Here is a 22,520-nt window from a genome sequence, read left to right as displayed (position 1 = left end):
TCTTTGTTTTTTCACTATTTATGCCTTGTCAAGCTCTAACCCTGGGTTACTCCTACTATTTGCCTCCTCTGATCCTACTTATGTGATGCTGATCAGAGCTGGTGAAAGTCTTAGAACTGTGCTGACTAGATCTACTACACATTTATGTGGTCTCCTTTCATCTGGGCCTTATTGCAGCAAGACAAAACTTTTGTTCCTCCCAACTTGATTCTCTTTCCTTCTCTACAGTATCTTTTTCTCTTTTCTTTTCTCTTCAAGTATTATTTCACCTACCCTTTAGCCATTCTCTACCAGTGCCCAGGTCATTCTCCACTTTTTCTCTTAAGAGTTCAGTATACATGACTGATTGTTTTCTTTTTGCCTTCAGTTTCTGTCCCTATGCTAGGGGTGTTCAATATACACATTGATGCTCCCTGAAACATCCAAACCTCTCAGTTTCTCAATCTCCTCAGATCCCACGACATGTTCCTCCACTCCACTTCAACCACTTATAGACATGGAGACATTTTGGATCTTGCCACCATCCACAGGTGTTCCATTTTTATAATGAAAAACTATGAGATTTTCTCTATCTGATTATAACCTATCTTTGGATTTTCCCTATACCTTACCCTTCCTAGACTTACTTTTCATCTGTATCATGACTTCTGATATCTATTGGTTGCATTATTTTCTGAGGCCATTACTTATTCCAGTTCTGTCTTCATTTCTTATTTCTCAATTTCAACCATATACTTAACAGTACAACTCCAGAGTCTTCTATCCTTAAATGTTTTTTTTCCTATTTTCCCATTTTCCTACTCTTTCTTTGCCAAAATGCAAAGTTAGATTGCTCTCACCATCTGCCTCCTCTTCTCCTTATATGTTACTGTATGGAGCTAGAAGTAATGTAAAGGAGCTACCCCTGGTTACTATAGATTTGTTATCTAATCTCAGCTGGGCACTCATTTTCCTTTTCCATAATTGATTCCTTATTCCACTCTCTCATAGAGGTTTTTCAAATGTTATTGTCTTTCTTCAAACTTCTTTTTCACCTCACCCTCTCACCTGAGTTCCTTGCCTCATGCTTTACTGGGGAAAAAAAAACAAAATGAAACAAAGCTGGACAATCCAGTGAAACTCAACTATATTCCCTATTCATCACTTTACAATCCAGTCTCCTCTTCTGTTTGGCCTCCCTTTCCACCACTGACTCTTTTATTTCAATCTCTAATGAAGAGGTGGTCTTTGTCTTCATCATGGCCAGTATTTCTAAATGGACCCTTGATCCTATCTCCTCCTGACTCCTCCAACATATTCTCTCCATTATTATCCTTATTCTTTCTTGAATTTTCAGTTTCTCCTCATCCACCAGTTTCTTTTTTGATGCCCACAAAGATATCAATTCTCCTTCATTCTTAAAAAAAACTCTCATATGCACAACATGACTAATAAGGGAAGATGTCCTGCATGACTGCATATCTATAACCTTTATCAAATTTCTTGCCTTTTCAACAAGGGTAGGGGAAGAGAGGATAGAAGTAGGAGAGTGAGGGAGAATTTGGAACTCAGAATTTTATAGGACAAAATTAAAAATTGTTTTGCATGTAATTGGAAAAAAATAAAAAATAAATAAAAACCCTCACTTAGGGTTACACTTACCCTTTACCTTTTTTCTCCTTTAAAATTTCTTTAAAAATCTGTCTATACCCAGTCTTTCCACTTCTTCTCGCACTATTGCATTATTATCAGCCTTGTTGTTGTACCGTGGAGCCTTTTCCATCTTATTGAAACAGAAACTTCCTATATGTTTTATTTTCCGTAATAGAATGTGAGATCCTTAAAAAAGAGGACTGTCTTGGTTTCTATTTGTATCCCCAATGTTTAGCATGGTGCTTTGCAAGAGTAAACACTTAGTAAATATTTTTTTCATTCATTCTTATTTTCATTGTCTTTGTTATTTCCCTGCATCTGACTCTTACCTCATTATTTAACTGAAAATTCTTCTCCAAAGTTATAACAATATCTTAATGGTCAAAATTAATGGTGTTGGGGCCACTAAATCATGCAGTAGATAGAGCACTGCTCCTACTGTCAGGAGAACATGAGTTCAAATCTGGCTTCAGGCACTTAGTACTTGTGTGACCGTGGCTTCTTCACTCTCCTTTTCCAACTTGAATCTCTTTAATGCTTGACAATGTTGACTAAGATCTCTGTTTTTATGGCATTGATTCTCCTTCTACCTCTCTGATTGCTACTAATTCTCCATTGCTGATTCATACATAATCCTTGTCCTGTCCACTAACTATGGGCCTGTCCCAGCCCTAAACCATTTCTCTCTTCTAGTAGTGCTCGTTAACTCTTAGTTACCTAATCAACTTTAATAGATCCAAAAACAGTCTCTGCACAGATGGCTCCTAAGTCTGTATATCTAGCCTCAGTCTCTATCTTAAGCTCTAGTTCTGTATCAATGGCTGCATATAGGACATTTTGAACTGCATGTCTTATAGACATCTCAAACTCATTATGTCCCAAATTGAACTTAGTATATTTCCCCAAAACTAACCCTTCTTCAAACTTCCCTTTTCTTAGCTAATGTACCACTGTCCTTCTAGTCACCCAGGTTCTTAACCTTGATGTCATCTTTGACTTCTGCCTCTCACTCAGCCTATATATCCATTCCATTGCCAGATGTTTTTGTCCATGTCTCCCTTCTTTTCCATTCATACAGCAACAACCGCAGTTTAGCTCTTCATCACCTCTCCTCTGCATTATTATTCCAATAACCTTCTCTTTTCTTTTCCTGCTTTAAGCATTCCTTGACTCCGGGCTATTCACCACTCAGCTGCCAAATTAATTTTCCTAAATTTCAAGTCTGATTATTGTCTCACTCTTCAGTAAACTCTGAGATTCCTTATTGCTTCTAGAATCAAATATAAATTCCTCGGTTTCACATTTTAATCTTTCATTACCTGTTCGCTTCATGCCTTTCTAGTCTTCTTACACTGTAATCCTCTGCCCAAACTCTGCAATCCAACCATACTAGCCTATTTACTATACAAAAAAGTACAGCACTCTATCTCCTATCTCTTTGCACTGACCGCCCCTCATGCCTGGGATGCATACCCTCCTCGGCTCTGCTTTTTGGAATTTCTGGTTTCTTCAGGACTCATTTTAAATACTACCTTCTATATGGAGCCTTTCCTGGCATCCTCAGCTGCTAGTTCACCCTCTTCCAAAACTTGTAATTATTTTGTCTACTTTCTTTATAATGTATATATATATATGTAAATATATATATTCTTTTTAATGTATATGTGTATTGTTGTTTTCCCCAATAAAATGTAAGGCCCTTGAGGGCAGGGACTGTTTCAGTTTTACCTTTTTATCCCTACTGCTTAGCACATTGCCTATAACACAGCACTTAATAAATGATTATTGATTGAGCTCCTTGTGTTCTAGTCACATCTCATCCTTCCTGTATTTGCCTTTTAAAAAAAAAACAACAAAAACTTAGGTACATACTTTACATTTGTCCTTTCTTAAATTTCAGTTTCTATATCCTAATGAAGCAAAGACTATGGAGGTTGAAGATAGGGATTGACATTTGGAAAGTTTCTGAGTAGGGAATATTTTCTGTTTCCAAGCTTTTTAAAGATTTAGGTTTTTCCATTGAATTAGAATTCATTTTACGTTGACATTCAATTGATAATATTCAAATAACCTAAATAATTGATATGTTCCAGAATTCTTTATTATTGTACATTTTTTTAGCTTATAGCTTCTTAGCAGACTGTTTATACTCTGTGATTCTTTAAAAGATCTTAATTGGGGATGGTGATAGAGATCTTCATTAATCTCCCAGGAAACTACATTGTTTCCAATTTGAAATTGTTTTATGGGGTCAGATTACTAGATTATTTTGAGAGCTTATGTTATATAATGCATAAAAAGTGATGTAGAAATGTAGAAATTTTATGAAAACCTAGAAACCCTTATCATCAATGTGCCAAAAGAGGACCAGCTTATAATTCCGGGTGGCTTTAATGCTAGAGTAGGTTCAGACTACCAGACTTGGCAGGGAGTCCTAGGGAGGAATGAAGTTGGAAACAGCAATGGTCATTTACTGCTGAAGACTTGTGCATCACATGACCTTCTCATCACCAGCACTGTGTTCCGTTTACCTAAATGTAATAAAACTTCATGAATGTACCCTCACAGCAAACACTAGGATCTAATAGTTTATGTGATTGTAAGGAGAAGAGATAGACAAGATGTAAGTGGCAAAGGTAGTATGTGGTGCAGAGTGCTGGACTGATCATAGACTTATCCTTTCCACACTAAATATTCGTATTCATCAGAAGTGCCAACCCCAAGGCAAAATGATTACCAGAAGAATTAATGTCAACAAATTAGAGCTCTTCTCTGAGCTTGAACAGTTTGCTGCTGACTTGGAGGGAAAGTTGAGCCAACACACAGTTGGCAACAGTGGAGCAGAAAATGAGTGGGCAGCATTCAGAGATTTGGTGTACATCACTGCATTTGCTCATCTGAGTCAGAACACCCACAAACACCAAGACTGGTTTGATGAAAATGATGGGGAAATTCAGAAGCTGCTAAATGAAAAATGAGAACTCCACAGGATTTACGAGCAGGATAGTTCATCCACCTCTAAAAAGGCAGCATTTAATTCCATGAAAAACAAAGTACAAGTAAAGCTTAGAGAGATGCAGGATTCCTGACTCAGTAACAAGGCAGATGAAGTGCAGTTTTACACTGATAGTAACAATCCAAAGCAATTTTATGATTCCCTGAAAGCTATTTATGGACCAAAAACCTATGGTGCATCACAGTGACTCAGTTCTGATGGAGCCACATTGATAAGTGATAAGGACATGATCCTAGAGAGATGGGCTGAACACTTCCATAGTGCTCTCAACAGACCATTATCAATCAATGCTGAGGCCATTGACCATTTACCTCAGGTTGAAGTTAATCCCTCCTTAGCTGAACTTTCAACTGAAGAAGAGGTTCTGAGGGTCATTAGACTCCTCTCATGTGGCAAAGCACCTGGTACTGATTCTATTCCAGCTGAGATTTACAAGGTAGGGGGACCATTGCTCATACAAAAGCTGACTGAAATTTTCCAGGTTATATGGCAAGAGGAGATTATCCCCCAGGAGTTCAATGATGCCTCCATTGTCCATCTCTTTAAGGGTAAAGGGAATAGATTATCTGGTGACAGTCACAGGGGGATCTCTCTCTTAGTCATTGCTGGCAAAATTCTTGCTAGAGTCCTTCTTAATAGGCTGATCCTTCACCTGAGAGGCAGTGTGGCTTCAGAAAGGACCAAGGAACAGTCGATATGGTGTTTGCTGCCCAACAACTCCAGGAGAAATGCCAGGAGCAGAACAGAGGTCTGTACACAACGTTTGTAGATCTGACCAAGGCCTTTGACACTATTAGTTGTGAGGGCTTATGGAAAATTATGTACAAATTTGGTTGCCCAGAGAAGTTCATCAATATCATACATCAGTTTCATGATGGCATGTTTGCCTGGCTTCTGGATAATGGACAAAGCTCTTGTGCCTTCCCAGTCACCAGTGAAGTGAAACAGGGCTGTGTGCTTGCTCCCATGCTTTTTAGCATGATGTTTTCAGCCATGTTGACAAATGTTTTCAATGAGGATGAACATGGCATCAAGGTCAACTACCGTACCGATGGTAAGTTCGTCAATTTGAAAAGGCTACAAGCCAAGACCAAAGTGGAGGGAGTGTTGGTGCATGATTTTCTGTTTGCAGATGATGGTGCACTCAATACAGCCTCTGAAGCTGAGATGCAACAAAGTGTGGATCAATTCTGTGCTGCCTGTGCTAATTTTGGCCTAATAATTAACACCAAGAAAACACAGGTGCTCCATCAGCCACCACCACATCATCCATGTGTGGAACCATCAGTTACAACAAATGGAGAAGTTTTGAATGCTGTGGATAAGTTCATTTACCTTAGTAGTGTACTTTCCAGGGATGTACACGTTGACAATGAGGTTGATGCATGTATTGCCAGAGCAAGCTCAGTGTTTGGGAGGGTCCAAAGAAAAGTTTGGGAGAGAAGAGGTATTAGACTGACTACCAAATTGAAGGTCTGCAGAGCCGTTGTGCTGACCTCACTGTTGTATGCCTGTGAAACATGGACAGTCTACCAGTGCCATGCCAGGAAACTGAATCGTTCCCATTTGAACTGTCTTAGGAAAATTCTGAGGATCATTTGGCAGGATAAGGTACCAGACACTGCAGTCCTTGCTCAAGTTTAACTGCCAAGTATTCAAACTATGCTTCAGAGAGCACAGCTCCGATGGACTGGCCACGTTGTTCAAATGTCAAATGTACACTTCCCACAAAGACTATTTTATTGAGGACTTGCATGGGGCAGGCAATCACATGGTGGCCCAAAGAAACAATACGAGGACACTCTCAAGGTCTCTCTCAAGAACTTTGGATTTGACTGTGCAACATGGGAGACACTAGCACAGGACCACTCAGCATGCCGTGCCCACATAAGAAAAGGTGCTGTGGTCTTTGAACAAAGCAGAATTGAGACAGCACAAAGTAAACGCAGGATGCGCAAATTTGGGATATTCACCCCAAATATTCATATGGACTATCTGTACCCAACCTGTGGTAGAACATTCTGAGCTCATATTGGTCTGATCAGCCACAGTCAGACACACTGAAATTTCACTTTATCATGGTGATATCATTTTGGTCTTCTTCCAAGACGAAGGACAACAACCAATGTAGAAATATGTTTAGCATGACATCATTTGTATAATGAGTATCATATTTCTTGCCTTCTCAAAAAAATTGGAAAGAATGTGAAGGAATGGAGAGAATTTGAACTGATAATAAGAATAAAGCTTAAAAATAATTTTTAAGAATGTATTCTGTTATGAATATCACCAAACATTTGTGGGAGACTCTCTTTGGTCTTCACAAGTAAAATGGAAACAAAACATAGCTGCAGCATGGTCTAATGGAAAGTTCCCTGAATTTGAAATCAAGGTTCTTGAATTTGTACTTTGCATCTACTCATACAGTAAGATGTCTTTTAAAGGAAAAAATAAATGTCATAAACACTGAAAAACAAAGTGATTATAGGCAGCTCTCTAGTATTACATAAGCTGAATTGGGAAGAAGCAAAAATGGGACTTGTATTTGAACATTTTTGACTTTTACCTAATTTTCTGCTAGTTCTGTCTCCAAGCTGTGACTACCCCAGGCTAGAGCAGAGTCAGGGGCCAGATTCTTCCATGCAGGTTGCTTATTGATGTCTGAGCTTTCCTTTTGTTATCTAAGACTGTTCTTTTTTTTTTTCCAGGAGAGTCAAAGGAATGAGCTGCTTGAAACACTTTACAAACTTCCCATCCCTGATCCAGGAGTGTCTGTCCATCTCAGTGTGGTAAGTGAGACAAGACCACATATAGTTAAGAAGAAACCATTTCACTCCATAGTATTTAAAGGAAGAACTATTTAGATACTATCATGGCTTTGGATTTTTTAATGTTATTTTTATGTTTTGCTTTTTAAAAGTACAATCATTTTAGGGCTGAGTTAAGTAGTGTTATGGGGACCAGGTTAGGGTAGAGGGTGAACGTGTTGGTGATTTTTTTTTTTATTCCAGTCTGCATATAGTCTTTATTTCAGAGATGATGATGATATAATAGAAATAAGAGGCTCAGAGCACCTGATTTTCTAGGTTGTCTGGTCCTGAGTTCCAAATTTGTTCATCTCTAATTTTTTAATTTGATAAATTTCTACTCAGTCACAGCATCTCAGAGTTGAAAGAGATCTCAGAGACCATTTAGTCCAACCTGCATATGAAACATGAATTTCCTCTGTAACAGTCTGCAGAAGTAAACTAACCTTTGCTTGAAATCTTTATAGAGGGGGATGGATTGTTGGAGGGGAAAAGAGGTGGAAAAAGAGGCATGTATAGAGTAAGAGTTGGAGACCCACCACCTCCAGTTCCACTTTTGGACACTCCCAATTATCAAGAAGTTTTTTACTTCTTAGCAACTTTCCTTCATTTCCAGTAGTTTTTCTTTATAAAATAAATCCAATCACTCTTTCCAGGTGACAGCCCTAACATCACAAAGGCATATATCATATATGGTCTGGCCTCTAGAAATAAAATTGAAAACTTGTTATCTCCAGCCTCACTGATTTTCTTTTAACAGTCTCTACTCTGGACATACCTCCTCCATATAGCTGGTTTCTCCTCCCTTTTTTGGAATCTCCTTTACCTTGAACCTTCCAGTCCAGAAACTTCCATTACTCATAGAACTTTACTAATTGGCACCTTCCCATTGGGACATTGTCACTTGTGACATTCCTACCTGGGAAACCAGTTATATGCTCCTGAAAACCCATTCTTTCATATAAAATCCTAGCTCATCACCTGCATTGCTGAGCTAACCTGTTGTTTGGTCTGGGAGCCAAATGTTCCTAGAACTAGGAGCACTGACAGGTCTCTCAAAGGGTCAGTGATCCCCTTTCCTTTTCTGCCTTTGCGTTAAGATCGTCTCAGTTAAGGTCCCAATCCTCTCCTGTATGAACTGAGCCTGGGTCCTGTCGCTTCTGGAAGCTATGACCTGAATGTATACCTTTTATATTTTGGTGACTGGCATCCAGATGTATCAGTTTCCCTGAACCTCTGTTCCCTTGATGTTCTCATTTTTCTGGATTTCCCAAGTTAGGTGTTATGCCTCCCTTTGTGTGAATTAAAATATGCCTGTAATAAAGACCTGTTGCTTTTAGCATTCCTGAACAGGTCTGCCTCTTCTATGAAAATCTCTGAATCTTCAAACCAGCTTAGAATTCTTAGCACTCTCCAGAGTACTTTGTTTCATAATGGGAAGCATGCTTCAGTTCTTTAAAAGATCTACAATTTCCTGGGTGTGGACAATCCGCTTGCTAATCATAGCCCCTTCTCACCTTAGTTGTCGCTTTTATTCATTTGGAGTAAAAAAAAAAGTTCCTCAGGTGCCAGCTTTCTGGTAATGAGCCTTTTCTCACTTGGTTAGTCTGTTCCTTCAAAGGCAGTCTGTCACCGGGCCCATACTTGAAGCTTTGCTGCCTTGGTGTAAGATCTGCCAGAGATTGCACTTAACTGACCTAACAGTGGATAGCCCAGAGTCGACTCCATCCCATGATGAAGCTTCCAAAGAGAACTGCAGTAGAGGAGACATTTTCACATCTCTTCTTTGCCTTGCTTCTTATAAATTCATACCATTCAGTTTTGATCATTTTGTTTTTCTGTCCATTTGCATTGTCTTAGTCATTGTACATATGGTTTTTCTGTTTGTGCTTACTTCACTTTGAAGCACTTCATATAAGTCTTCCCATGCTTCTCTGTAGTTGTAGTCATAGTTTCTTACAGTGTAGTAATATTTCATTATATTCACATACCACAACTTGTCTGTCATTTCCCTATCAATGTTTATCTAATTTTATTCCAGTTATTTGTTACTACAAAAAGTCTAACTATAATTATTACGGTGTGTGTGACCTTTCTTTATTATCATTGACTTCCTTAGAATATTTAATTAGCAGTGGGATCTCTTATTAAAGGTCATAGACATTTTATTCACTTGTTTTTAGCATGATTACAAATTTCTTTTCAGAATGTTTGGAACCATTTTTTCTTTGTTTTGAATGATAGAATTAACATTCAGAGAAGTCAGTAAGGTACTATCTGCTCTATTGTTGGAAGATCAGTCTTCTAAAAAGTTCTATTAGATGTCTGGATAATTGAAATTCCTTCTTGTCATTATATTTTACCTCAGTTTCAGGCTTGTTTCTTGAATTCCTCATCTATTTTTTTTCTATCCAGGTAGAGTGTCATACGTTATCCAGATGCTTTCTATTGTACTTCCTTAGGTAGACTGATCCTCTTGTATTCATTTTATAGTTTAATTAAATGGTCCTTCCCTTCCTATTATTGTCCCTTAAATTTTCTTGTCATTATGTAGAAATGCTATTGATATTTTTGTGAATTTATTTTATAGCTTATAACTTTTCATAAGCTATTAATTGGCTCACTTAAATTTCCTTGTTGAATGCCTAGGATTTTCCATTGAAATCATCATGTCATCAGTAGTGATAGTTTAAGATATCTCTTTTCATCATTTTATATCTTTAATTTGTTTCTCTTGTCCTATTGCTATTGTTGATATTTCTAGAACTGTATAAGAAATAATGGACACCTTTGTTTTGCTACTATATGCATTGGGAAATTTTGTAGGGTATTCTCATTGTTTATGATGCTTGCTTTTTTTCCTTTAACATTTCAGTATGCTAAAAAAAAAAGGTTCCTCCAGTCTTCTACTTGATAGGCGTTTTAATATAAATTAGTGTTGTATTTTGTCAAAAACTTTTTTCTTTATTCATTGAGATAATATTTTTGATGTTTTTGTTTTTCATATAATTAGTTGTATTGTTTTTTCTAATGCTGAATTATCTTTGCAACCTATTATAAGCTCAACTTAGTCAAAATGAATGAATTCTTGAAAAAACTGCTATAGTTGACATCATTAAAAAATTTTTTTTGGACTGATATTCATTAATGATTTTGGTCTACAATTCATCTGTGTTTTAGACTCTTTGCTTTAGTTGTTAAGATTATTATATTTACATCATAAAATGAGTTTAGTGGAATGCTTTATCCTCCGTTTTTGTAAATAATTTGTGTAGTGTTTGTATTAATGGTTCTTTAAAAGTTTGATAGAATTCTCCTATAAATCCATCAGGACCAATAGTCCCTGTAATCACACCTTGGTTTAGTTCCCTTACAGTTAGTTCTATTTCCTTTTTTGAGATTGGACTAGTCAAGAGCTCTATTTGTTCTTCCATTAGTTTAAGTATTTTATATTTTTGAAGGTCATGCTCCTTTTGAGTGTGTGTTCTCGGTTTTACTTGCTAGCTTCTTACAATAGCTTCTTATTTCATTCTGTTAATTTCTTTTGCTTCTGTCGTAATTTTACTTTGTGCATATGGTATTTTGTTAACATGCTTTTATGCCCTCTTTTTTATTTTGTTTATTATTTATCAACATTGCTAATTATTTCAAAGAACAATCTTTTACTTTTGTCCACAAGTTTTATAGTCTTTCTTGTTTCTAATTCATCTGTTGCTCTCCTAATTTAAAAATTCCCTACTTAGTGCTCAATTTGGATTTATTATTGGGTTTTTAATCTTTAAATACATATTAAGTTCTTTAATTATTTCCTTTTTTATTTTTCTAGTTTATATTTGGGGATAAAATTTTCCCCCTTAGGATGTTAACCTCATTGCAGAAATTATGATATATATTTTTCATGATCTCTGTCTTTCACATAGTTAGTAATTGTTCTCTTTTATTTTAATGGGTTGTTCAATCCATTCATATTTAAAATTATAAAAGCTTAGGTTGCTATTTTCCTTCATTTGTGTTTCTAGAATATTTTTTATGAATTTGGGATGGGATTTTTCTCCCAAAACTTTTTAAGTAAGAATTTTATCATGTAAGGACAATTGTTTGTCATTGTCTGCTTTAAGTTGGATCTTTTGTTTGTGAGAATCAATTTTTATTCTTATTACATTGTTGTCTGTAAAGGATATATTAAAATTATTTCTGTCTTTTTATGCTTGTTTTGCAATATCTCTGTTCTCTACTAAATTGTCATTTTTTAAAAAAGTTCCAGGTGATAAGAAGAAATTTGTATCTTCTTTGGTTATCTCATTTTGAAGATGCTATAAAGTTTTGTTTTGTTTTGTTTTGTTTTTTAACTCCATTTTCTTCAGAAATTTGTTAAGTTCTTTATTTTCCCCTTTGTTAATCTTTCTATTAGATTTATCCAGAACTGAGAAAGGGATTTTCTGTTGTGTTACTGTCTGTATTTCCTTGAAGCCCAAATAATATTTGCTTTGTGAATTTGGATATGAAAGCATTTGGACCATATACCTTTATTATTGATGTTAGTTTGTGTTCAATGGTTCCTTTCAGCATATAATATACTTTTCTTATTTATCTCAATTTTTTTGACTGTTTTTCTTTTTCTTGATAGTATGATGGCAACTTCTATTTTTTTATTAATTTGATGCATAATAAATTTTTTTCCATCCCCTCAGTTTTATTTTGTGTCTGTTTTAGTTTTTACAATGTGTTTATTGTAAGCAACAAATTGTAAAGTTTTGATTTCTTATCCAGTTTGTCACTTTTTTCATTTAATTGTATTATTATAATCCATTCATATTTTAATTTGAGATTTAAGTTTACATATTTCTGTAAAAGTATAAAAATGATTTTTTCAAGTTTTATCCCTCTTTGGCTATAAACACAGTACTATTTTCCTTTAATTCCTTTGCTTTAATTTTTTTTATGGTGACCTTATTCCCACAGGTCCTCGTCCCCTTATGTGGGATCTCTTCCTCTTGTTATTCTTTTCCCTTTGGGGTTTGGCTTACTAGGGCCTTTTTTTGCCCCTGCTTTCATCTGTTTATATAATTCTTTTCCCTTTTTATTTCCATCTCTGTCAGGTAGATTGAACATAGTACTGTATTTACAGCCAAAATCATAATGTGAAGAAATGTATTCAAAAAAAGTACTTTGAAAAAAGGATTAATAAGCAATTATGGATTAAGTAATGTTAAAGGATAGATTAGTCAAAGAACAAATTAAAGAAATAATAGACAGTTTCATCAAAGCCATGACAGCAATGACAAAACATACCAAAACTTATGGAATGGGGCTAAAACAATTTGCATCAGTAAACGCTTTCATCAACAAAAGAAAGAAGAGAAAAGATTGGGAGTGGGGGAGAGCAGAGCTAAGATGGCAGAGAGAAGTCAGGAAGTTGCCTGGTTTTCCTTGAACATAATGCTAAATCAAGCCTCTAAAAAAATCCTGAAGCAACAGAATCTGCAAAAAGACAGAATGAAACAATTTTCCTTCCCAAGATAACTTAAAAGAACTTCAGGAAAGGTAATCTTAATTGAGTAAAAGGGGAACTGAGTCAAGTGCAGGCAGTGTCCAAACAAGCTAGTAGGAGTCTCTTAGCCATAGTACAGATCAACCCCCAAGGTCCCATAGACCTGGCTTAGCAGGCTAGTGGTACGGCAAACCATCTGTGAGACCTCCAGCCCCTGTGTAGCAGGTGAACTGCCAGCCCTGAAATCCAGGGCACAACAGACCCAGGTCAGGCCACCCTAGTGAAGTGGGCAAACCACCAGTCCCATAGGCCCTAGTACAGAAAGCAAGTGATCAGGTCCCTGACCCCCAGTGTAAGAAGCTTGGAACAGTACCTCCTGTACCTCAGAAACGGAGCTTAACTTTTAAAAATGAGCAAAAAACAAAAAAGAGCCCTAACCATAAGAAACTACTTTGACAACTGGGAAGATGCAAATACAAACTCAGAAGAGGACAACAGTATCAAAATGCCTATGTGTGAAGCCTCAAAGGGGAATTTGAATTGATCTCAAGCCCAAAAAACCTTCTTAGAGGAGTGCAAAAAAGATTTTAAAAATCAAGTAAGAAAGATAGAGGAAAAATTAGGAAAAGAATTGAGAGTTATGCAAGAGAATTATGGAAAAAGAGTTAGCTTGGAAAAGAAAGCACAAAAATTAACTGAAGAAAATGACTCTTTAAAAAATAGAATTGACCAAGTGGGAAAAAAGATCTACTGAAGGAAACAACTCCTTTAAAAGTAGAATTGGAAATGGAAAAGGTGGTACTAAAGCTCACTGAAGAAAATAATTCCTTACAAATTAGAATTGGGGAAGTAAAAGAAAGAAAAGATCAATGAACTTGATATGCTGTTGAAAAAAACACTAGAAAATCAACACAAATTTTAAAATCCCAACTAAAATACTAAAGTAAAAATTCTAAAAATTCAAGAAATTAAACTAAATTGTAAACAAATTAATAGTAATAATAAAGAAAAATAAAACTATAAACTTTTTTGAAAAAACAAAATAACTTGATTGTTATAAAGAATTTACATCACTTAAAGATGAATAAGAGAAATTATAAGAAATTATTTAGTCCACTGATTTGCCAGTAAAATTGATAAGTTAAAAGAAATAGATGAATATTTACAAAAAATGAAAATACATAGTTCAACAAAACAAGGAATAGATTATTTGAATATCCACTTATCACATAAAGTAATTACATAAACCATAAATGAACTTCCAAAGAAGAAACAAATCAGGACCACATGAATTTAAAGTGTATTCTCTTAAACATTCAAAGAAAAATCAATGCTTATATTAAAGAAATTATAAGTAGGAAAATATGGCGTTCTTCCAAATGTTTCCCTTAACATAAATATGGTCTTGATACCTAATCCAGGGAGAGACAAGGCAGAAAAATTAATCTACAGAGCAATATTGCCTGTGAACATAGATACAAAAATATTAAGTAAAACAGTAGTGAAGTGGCTACAACAGTATATCCCTTATGCTCACATTGAGCTCATATCAGAAATGTAGGTTTGATTCAGTAAAATGAAAACCATAAATAGAATAGAACATTTTAATAACAGAAGTTAAAATCCCCATCATCATACTGATAGATGTGAAAAAGTTTTGTGAAAATCCCACACCAATTCAGTTAAATGTTAGAATGCATAGGAAAAAGTGGATTTTTAATAAATAATATGAATTTCATAGAACATTCTATTCAAAATAATTTGAAATAACTTTAGTAAAGTTTTAAGACAAAATAACAGCGTGGAAATCATCTGCATTTCCACATATTATTATTAATACCTAGCAGAAAGATAGAAAAAGAAATTCCATTCACAATTACTACAGAATATTTAAAATTCTTAGTAGCCACATACGAAGACACATAAGAACTATAAGACATAGAAAAACTATATTAATAAAACTTGTTCTTTTGAGATAAACCTTAAGATTTGAGGAAATATTGATTTTCTACTTTGGTAATAAAAATGACACTACCAACTTTACTTATTCAGTGCCATATTAATCAAATTACCACAGGCCTACTTTATACCAAGAAAAAAATTTTCATCTTGAGGAATAAAAGGTCTAGAATTTCAAGATAACTAATGTGTAAGACAGAAGAATAGAAGTTGGCCTAGCAGTATCAGATGTCAAATTGTAATACAAAACAGCAGTCATCTATGCTAATTGGTATTAGATCTAAAATAGAATGTTCAGTTAGTGAAAAAAATTAGGTACATTGACATACCAAAGCAAAAAATCCTAGTAGCCTATTTTTTTGATAAACTCAAAGACCTTAGCTACTGTATAAAGATGTCTATTTAACAGAAATTGGTGGGAAAACTGCACATCAATCGAGCTGAAATTAGATTTAGAACAGTACCATAAACCATAACCCTCTGAATGAACGGAGTCTTTAGGAATGTGGGGAGGTGTTGAGGAGCATGGAATAAGCACCTGCCTTGTATCTATACTATACTAAGTGTTTTTTATATATTTCACTTATTCCTCACATCAATCATGTGAGGTCAGTGCTGTTATTATAATACCCCATTTTACATTTGAATAAATTTAAGTAGACAAAGGCTAAGTGACTTGCCCCAGAGTCACACAGCTAGTATGTGTCTGAGTCTGATTTTGAACTCAGATCTTTCTTATTCTATCCAGTACTCTATCCATTTTGCTGCCTAACTTCTTCTAGGGATGAATGAATGAATGAATGAATGAATGAATGAATTTCTTATGACCCTGGGTAAGTCATTTAACCCTGTTTGCCTTAGTTTCCTCATTTGTAAAATGAGCTGGAGAAGTGACAAACCACTATAGTGTCTTTGCCAAGAAAAATCAAATGGGGTCACAAAGAGTTGGACATGACTGAAAAGTGACTGAACAGCAGCAACAACAGTAATGTGTAAACCAATATGCTAAGTACTGGTGATATCAATGCAAAATTGAAAGTACCTCTCCTCAGGAGATAGCATGTATGGAAGCATTTAGCTGCAAATCAGATAGAAAACCCTGTCTTTAGGGTACAGTGCCAAAGCAGATATTAATGCCTTTTCTTTAATGTCATTTCCACTAATAAAATCATGTCAGGTTTTGATGTTAAATAATTTGACAATGTCAAAGACTTTTGTGACAAAAACTTTGTTTTCTTGGTCTTCAAGTAGCTTGGTCTTCAGTACCTGCCTGTACCCAGGTTGATGACTAAGCTCACTGGGCTGGAACCTTTGCTATTCCCGAGTCTCTCCAGTCCAAGGTCTTATGCTTTCCCCATTGTGTGTTCGTCCTTGGTTGCTGAAGAAGACCATGCCACCAGAGAAATGATGACATGACTTGCACTTGACTTTGCTTTGAGTGAGGGAGAGCTGTGCAGGTCACCAGCCTCACTTCTCCTCCAGAGCCATCTGAATCCAGTGACCAGATATTTGTCAGGATGACTGGAGATGGTACAGGATGAGGCAATTGGGGTTAAGTGACTTGCCCAAGGTCACACAGCTAGTGAATGTCAAGTGTCTGAAGTGAGATTTGAACTCAAGTCCTCCTGACTCCTGCACTGGTGCTCTATCCACTCCACCACCTAGCTGCCCCTTTCCCCATTAAGGTCTGAGGAGTTATGCCGATCAAGAATGTGATGGTGGCTTGATTTGAATAACACACACTGCTTTCTTTCTCTCCTTTAAGAGGCCTTGCTGAGGTGACATCCATCCTGTAGTAAACTGCAAAGTCAAGATTAGCTCCTCTGTAGATCTTCTCATTCTAAATCCTTTACTCTGACCATTATCCCCTATTTCAACAGTATATTTTGGTCCTGCAGGTTTCGTGGTCTCCATTGAAGACTTGCAGAATATGCTAAGAAGATATCAGGATGAATTCTAAAGGCATATGACCTTGATATCAAAGTCATATTATAAGCAAATTAGAAGATTTAGGAAGAAATTACTTTTCAGATCTATGAATAGGGGAAGAGTCCATGACTAAGCAAGTTATAGTATCCCACAAGCAAAAATAGAATATTTTGATTATATAAAAATTTTAGAATTTTTGTGCAAACAAATCTATTGTATTTAAAACTAGAATGGGAACAGGTAGATGAGAAAACTGCAGCAAGTTTCTGTGATAACGGTTTCATATTCAAGATGTATAACAAACTGATAGAAATTCATAAAACTAAGGTGAAAATTCAATAGATAAATGGTCAAAGGCTGTGAACAGGCAGTTTACAAATTATAGTCCAAGCTATCAACAGCTCTATTAAAAATGCTCTAAATCATTGATAATTAGAGGAACGCAAATTTGCCAAATTAAAGCTATTCTGAAGTTCTACTTCATATCCATCAGAATGGTAAGATGACAGTTGTTGAAGGAGCCATGGGAAAACAGTAACACTGGTGTGTTGTTGTTGAGCTGTGAATTGTTATCTTTGCCTCCTGACCCTATTCTTGAACCTCTTAGACCTCAAAATTATGCTTTTACTACTGTCTCTTTGGAGAACTTTACTGAGTGACTAGAACTGCCTTGCCAGGATCTTCCTCTACCTTCTTTCCCTCTCCCTAAAGCCTGGTCCCCGTGTAATATAACTACACAAGACCTGTTTCTCTCTTTCTATTGATGAGTTCCTATCAGAACCTCCATTTTATGAAGGAGCCCAGGCCAGCCTACTTTCATTCCCCTTTGTCTTCTCCATGATTTGCTAGTCTTTAAAACCATGCTAGCTTCTCCAAGAAGTTTCCTCTGTGCTTGGGACCTCCTTGCTTGGGACCTCCTTTCATGGAACAACCCTGATACCTCTGTGATCTGGTCACCCTGGAATATTCTGTCATAAGGCCTGTCCTCATTATTGAGTTCTTCCTGGAACCTCCATTTTGTGGAAGCGTCCAGGTAGTCTGCCTTCACTCCCTCTTAGCCCTCTTCTTGACTTTCTGGACCTCAAAAGCATGCCTCTACTTCTGCCTCACCCCCAAAGTTCCTTCAGCACTCAGGGCTCCCTTGCCTTGGTTCATCCTGCCACCTCTGCTGCCAGCATTCCATTGAATATCCCTCCACAAATACTGATCACTTTCTCTCTTTGGTTGAATTCCTTTTGGAACTTCTGTTCTGTAAAAATGCTCAGGGTAGCCTGCCTTCATTTCCCTACCAGTCATTTCTGACTTCCTGGACTTAAGTAAGGTGCTCCTACATTGGGAAGTCTCATCAGGTATTTTATCTCCTGTTCTCCCATCTCCAAATCCACCCATGCCTTTCCTCTGAGCTCTCTTTTCTGTGTTTTCTTCCCTCAGAATGTAAGTTCCTTGATCACAGGGATGTTAGTGGAGGGGTTGTATTTGTGTCACCATGCACAATGCATGGTATGTATAAGCAAAACATGATAGAAATTGCTTGTTTCAAGCAATTTGGAACTATACCCCCAAATCAATAAATTGTATATACTTTTACCAAGAAATATGCCTACTTAAGTCTACCACTCCAGAGTGATCAAAATGAGGAAGAGGACCAAAGTGTACAAAACTTTATAGCTACTTTTTTTATAATGACAAAGGACTAAAAACTGAGAGAATGATCAACTGGGAAATGCCTATGCAAATTATGGCATGTGTATGCAATTGAATGTATTATTATGCTTTAAGAAATTAAGAAAGGGAGACTTTCAGAGAAATCTGGGAAGACTTGTAAGAACTGATGCAGAGTGAAAGTAATTTATATATTTAATTTTTTTATATAGTAACAACAAAAACATAACTTTGAAAAACTTAACTCTGATCTGTTCAGTGACCAACCATGATTCCAGAGAATTGATGATGAACCATGCTACCAACCTCCTAACAGAGAGATAATTAACTAAAGATGCAAAATACTGTTGTGCTTGATTATGTATATTTTTCCATTTCCTTTACAGCTATACTTTACTATGTGATGTTGACCCCTATTAGAATGTGAGTTCCTTGAGATCAATGACTATCTTTTTTTTTCTGTTTGTATCTTCATGTCTTAGCACAAACCTATACACACTTCTTGTTGCTATTAAATATTTTTTATTCATTCATTTAGCATCTAGTCTAACTTTGATCTTCTAAAATTGAAAAGAATAAGGAAGCACTCCAGTGTCCTGTTGGTCCAAAGATTTTTCCACTTTAGCAGTAGTTCCTAGTCAGGGACTATAGATCTCTCAGTGGCTATGGTTTTATTGTTAGGGGTCAAGGTCAGTAAGTGACTCAGTATCATAAATAAATAATAATCCCTTTTGCAAACTGAATGAATAATAGGTCTCATGCACGTATGTAACAACATTTTCCAGAAATGTTGACACCTTTTGACAGATAAAATGAAAATTCATTTAAAAGTATTGCTGGTTTGATAGTAGATTTGTGTTACTTTAAAAGTTTCCATTCACCAGATAATAGAAGTATAACTGCTTTTGTTTATGGCAATCCACCAAGTATTTTATCGAGTAGGATTGTCATACTCTAAAAGTTTGGGAATAACTATACTAAACCATGCTTCATTCATTTGAATGTATAGTGTTTCTGAGTTTTTTCACTGCACATTTACTCAACACCTACCAAATATGTCTTGATTTTTAATAGGTTTTTAAGGAGTGGGGTCCATTTTTTGCTAGCCAGTGACCCGTCACCCTCTATTTCTGTGAAGTTTCATCAAGGATATTACCATACCTTCTTTGTATATCATTGAAGTTATTACTTGCCTGTATTATCCACACGTGTTAGAAAATAGCTATTTATACAGCAGTAAATCAGCAGAGCCATTCTGTTCCAGCCATGGATTTGAGGTTTCTTCCTCCTGCCAGTGAGTGGCCAGATATGGCAGGCTTTTCAGCAAAAATCGTCTTTAAATGTAAGCCTAGTAAGCTGTGGAATCTGGGATGTAGTTTTTCTAAGTTTAAAAATGCATTATAAAGAATGAAGCCACCAGTGGTCTATAAGAGAGCGCTCTCTCCAGTTATTTTTTTCTAATGAACTCCCCCTTATTGAGGAAAGCTGAGACCCATGAAACTGATGATTTGATGCTTCAGAATTTCATCTCTGGAACTTGTTTTTAGGACTCTGCTTCCCTCATTGGTGACCGACCCCCTAGCCCACTGTTTCAGACAGACAGTAGCCATGCCTCACTTCATTCTGTTCTCCAAAGATATTTTTTCTTAAAACTACCTTCTAACATCTCTATATCCTAGCCCTACCTCTCTTCTGCCATTTTTGGAACCATGATCAAATCAGCTATTCCATTGCTGTGGAAAGGGGTTCATTGATCTATTCCCTTATAACCATCCCTGTTATTGTTCATGCCAAAGTGCCCCCCGACTGTTTCCACAATTGTATCCTTTCTTTCCCCGTTAGAATTTGAGTTCTTGATTGCAAGGTCTGCCTGTGCTTTTTGTACTTGTGTCCCCAGCTCTTAGTACAGTGCTTGACACATAGTAAGCGCTTTGTAAATGCCTTTACTTTCATATAAAAGAAGCATCACCTTGTAATGGAACTTGCTTTCTTTGTGGACTTGGCATCAGGAGACTAAAGTTTAAGTGTTGAGCTTAGACACTGAATTAATATATGTTCTTGAAGTCAAATTACTTCCTCTTTCTGAGCCTGTTTAAAATTGGGATAATATTTGTTCTGCTTCACTCAGAGAGGAAGTAAGATACAGTGGAATAAGTGAGTGTTGGACTTTGAGTAAAGATGACCTAAGTTCAAATCCTCTATCTGACACTGACTTGCTGTATGATTATGGGTAACCTCTCTTGAGTCTCAGGCAAGCTACCCTGTCTTATCCACCAAGTTATATGTGAGTTGCAGATATACTTTGGTGGAAGGAGTTCCCATACTAACGCAATTTTAGGATTCTTGCTGTACTTACGGCCTCCTTTAGAGAGCTGTTCTAAAATGTAGTTCCTCCTCTAATGTACTCCCTCTTAACTCACATTTATTGATTACATCCTTGAGAGAGTTGCAGTTGGGCAATTTAGGTTCAAGATATTATATGGGTCTAGACTTCTGAAACTATAACTCATGAACTTCCACTGGTACACATACCTTTAATTATCCAGTAGACACAATTAACTCAAAACAGAAGCTTTTGTTGAGATGGCATTCTGAGAACAATTTTAATAACATAACCTCCCCCCCCACAAGCTTGAGGTGTACCCTCCCACAACCACAAAACATCAGTGGGAAGAGTAGGTATACATGTGCCAAACATATGTGGTAAAGACAACTGATTCCTCCTTGTTAATTTAAATAAATGCCTGTCCTTTTGATAAATCTTATCTGTATCACTGGTCACATAGGGAACATCTGTCCAAAGCAACTGACATTTCTTCCACTTTAGGTTTCCGCTAACTCTTTTCTTCTCATAAAGTCATCACACTTCTCTCTTCTGAGTGTATCTCCATTAGGAAAGTAGCTCAGCAGAACTCCCTGGGCATACTTTTCTCAGCCTCTTTTGTTCTGACTTCCAGGGCTGATTCTTTCTTGAATCCACAGCTGGCTCTCCTCTCTGACTATGGTGATTATGTTGTCTAATATTCTGTTCTGTCTTGATGCTATTATTTTTGCAGCATGTGGTTTATCTTACCAGGAATGTATAAGATGCTACAGCAGATGAACTCCACCCTCAACTGGAGGAGAGGAGCAATTTTGCTTCAGCATCTGAGATCCTCTTCCATAGTTAACTTTCTTTACTGCCAGAGATCACACTTTTTTGAACTTTCCTTACTCAAGGCCTAGCAGGTATGTCTTGATTTTTAACAGGGCTCTAGAAGTGTGGTCCATCTTTTGCTAGCCAGTGACTCGCCACCCTATGATTCTGTCATGCTTCACCAAACAGGTCACCATACCTTCTAAGGGGTTGCTTCTTTGTACTTCAGTAGGATTTTAATGCCTTATAGTATCTCTGTTATTTTCCACTGCAGAAGTATCAGTCAGTTCACCAAAAGGCTTGTCTTCAGTACTGCCTATGTGCCAGAAACTGTGCTAACCAATGACAAAACAACCTGTGACTAAAAGAAAACAATCTGCCAACAAGTACTTTGTATTTCATCAGAAGGGATTATACTTAGCATTCTTCTAGGACCATTCCTCCACATTATATTCATGCTGTCAATGTAGAGTCCTCAGACATTGTAACATTATAACTGCTATTCTTTCTGGGAGGTAGGGGTAATCCTGACTACTTCCATTTCTGCTACTCTGTCTTGACACCAATGTGCTTCTTACTGATAATCAGCCAATACACTTAATTAGCTTTTAGAAAGCATATTTACTGGATGGTATAATGAGAGTTGGACCAAAAATTCTCTTCCAGAAACTGGATCATATTCATACATATACACACAGATCCATGGGAAGAATGAGTTCAAACTTAGAGTAGAACCATAGAGAGGCACACAAGTAGAATATCCATGTGGCAAAAGGATAACATAACTCCTTATGCTTTATGACCTGGAAATTCTTCTCTGGTACTAGGGGTCATACTACCTTTCTATTTAACTGTTCCTGTTGTGTCACTTTGCTCCTGTTTGGATGT

At 36.5% G+C, this 22,520-nt stretch overlaps 1 protein-coding gene across 8 annotated transcripts in view; it reads left to right on the top strand.

The window, feature by feature from the left end:
• DENND1A (DENN domain containing 1A) overlaps nt 1-22,520 on the top strand; it is a 695,411-nt gene that overhangs the window by 323,339 nt on the left and 349,552 nt on the right. For all 8 annotated transcript variants that reach the window (XM_072631873.1, XM_072631875.1, XM_072631872.1 and 5 more), the window contains one exon: nt 7,357-7,437. In XM_072631873.1, coding sequence (XP_072487974.1) covers nt 7,357-7,437 — 81 coding nt within the window. The remainder of the gene's footprint in view (nt 1-7,356; nt 7,438-22,520) is intronic.

The sequence above is a fragment of the Notamacropus eugenii genome, chromosome 1 (genome assembly GCF_028372415.1).
Source record: "Notamacropus eugenii isolate mMacEug1 chromosome 1, mMacEug1.pri_v2, whole genome shotgun sequence".
In the NCBI taxonomy this organism is placed as follows: Eukaryota; Metazoa; Chordata; class Mammalia; order Diprotodontia; family Macropodidae; genus Notamacropus; species Notamacropus eugenii.
This window is presented reverse-complemented; position numbering and strand designations above follow the sequence as displayed.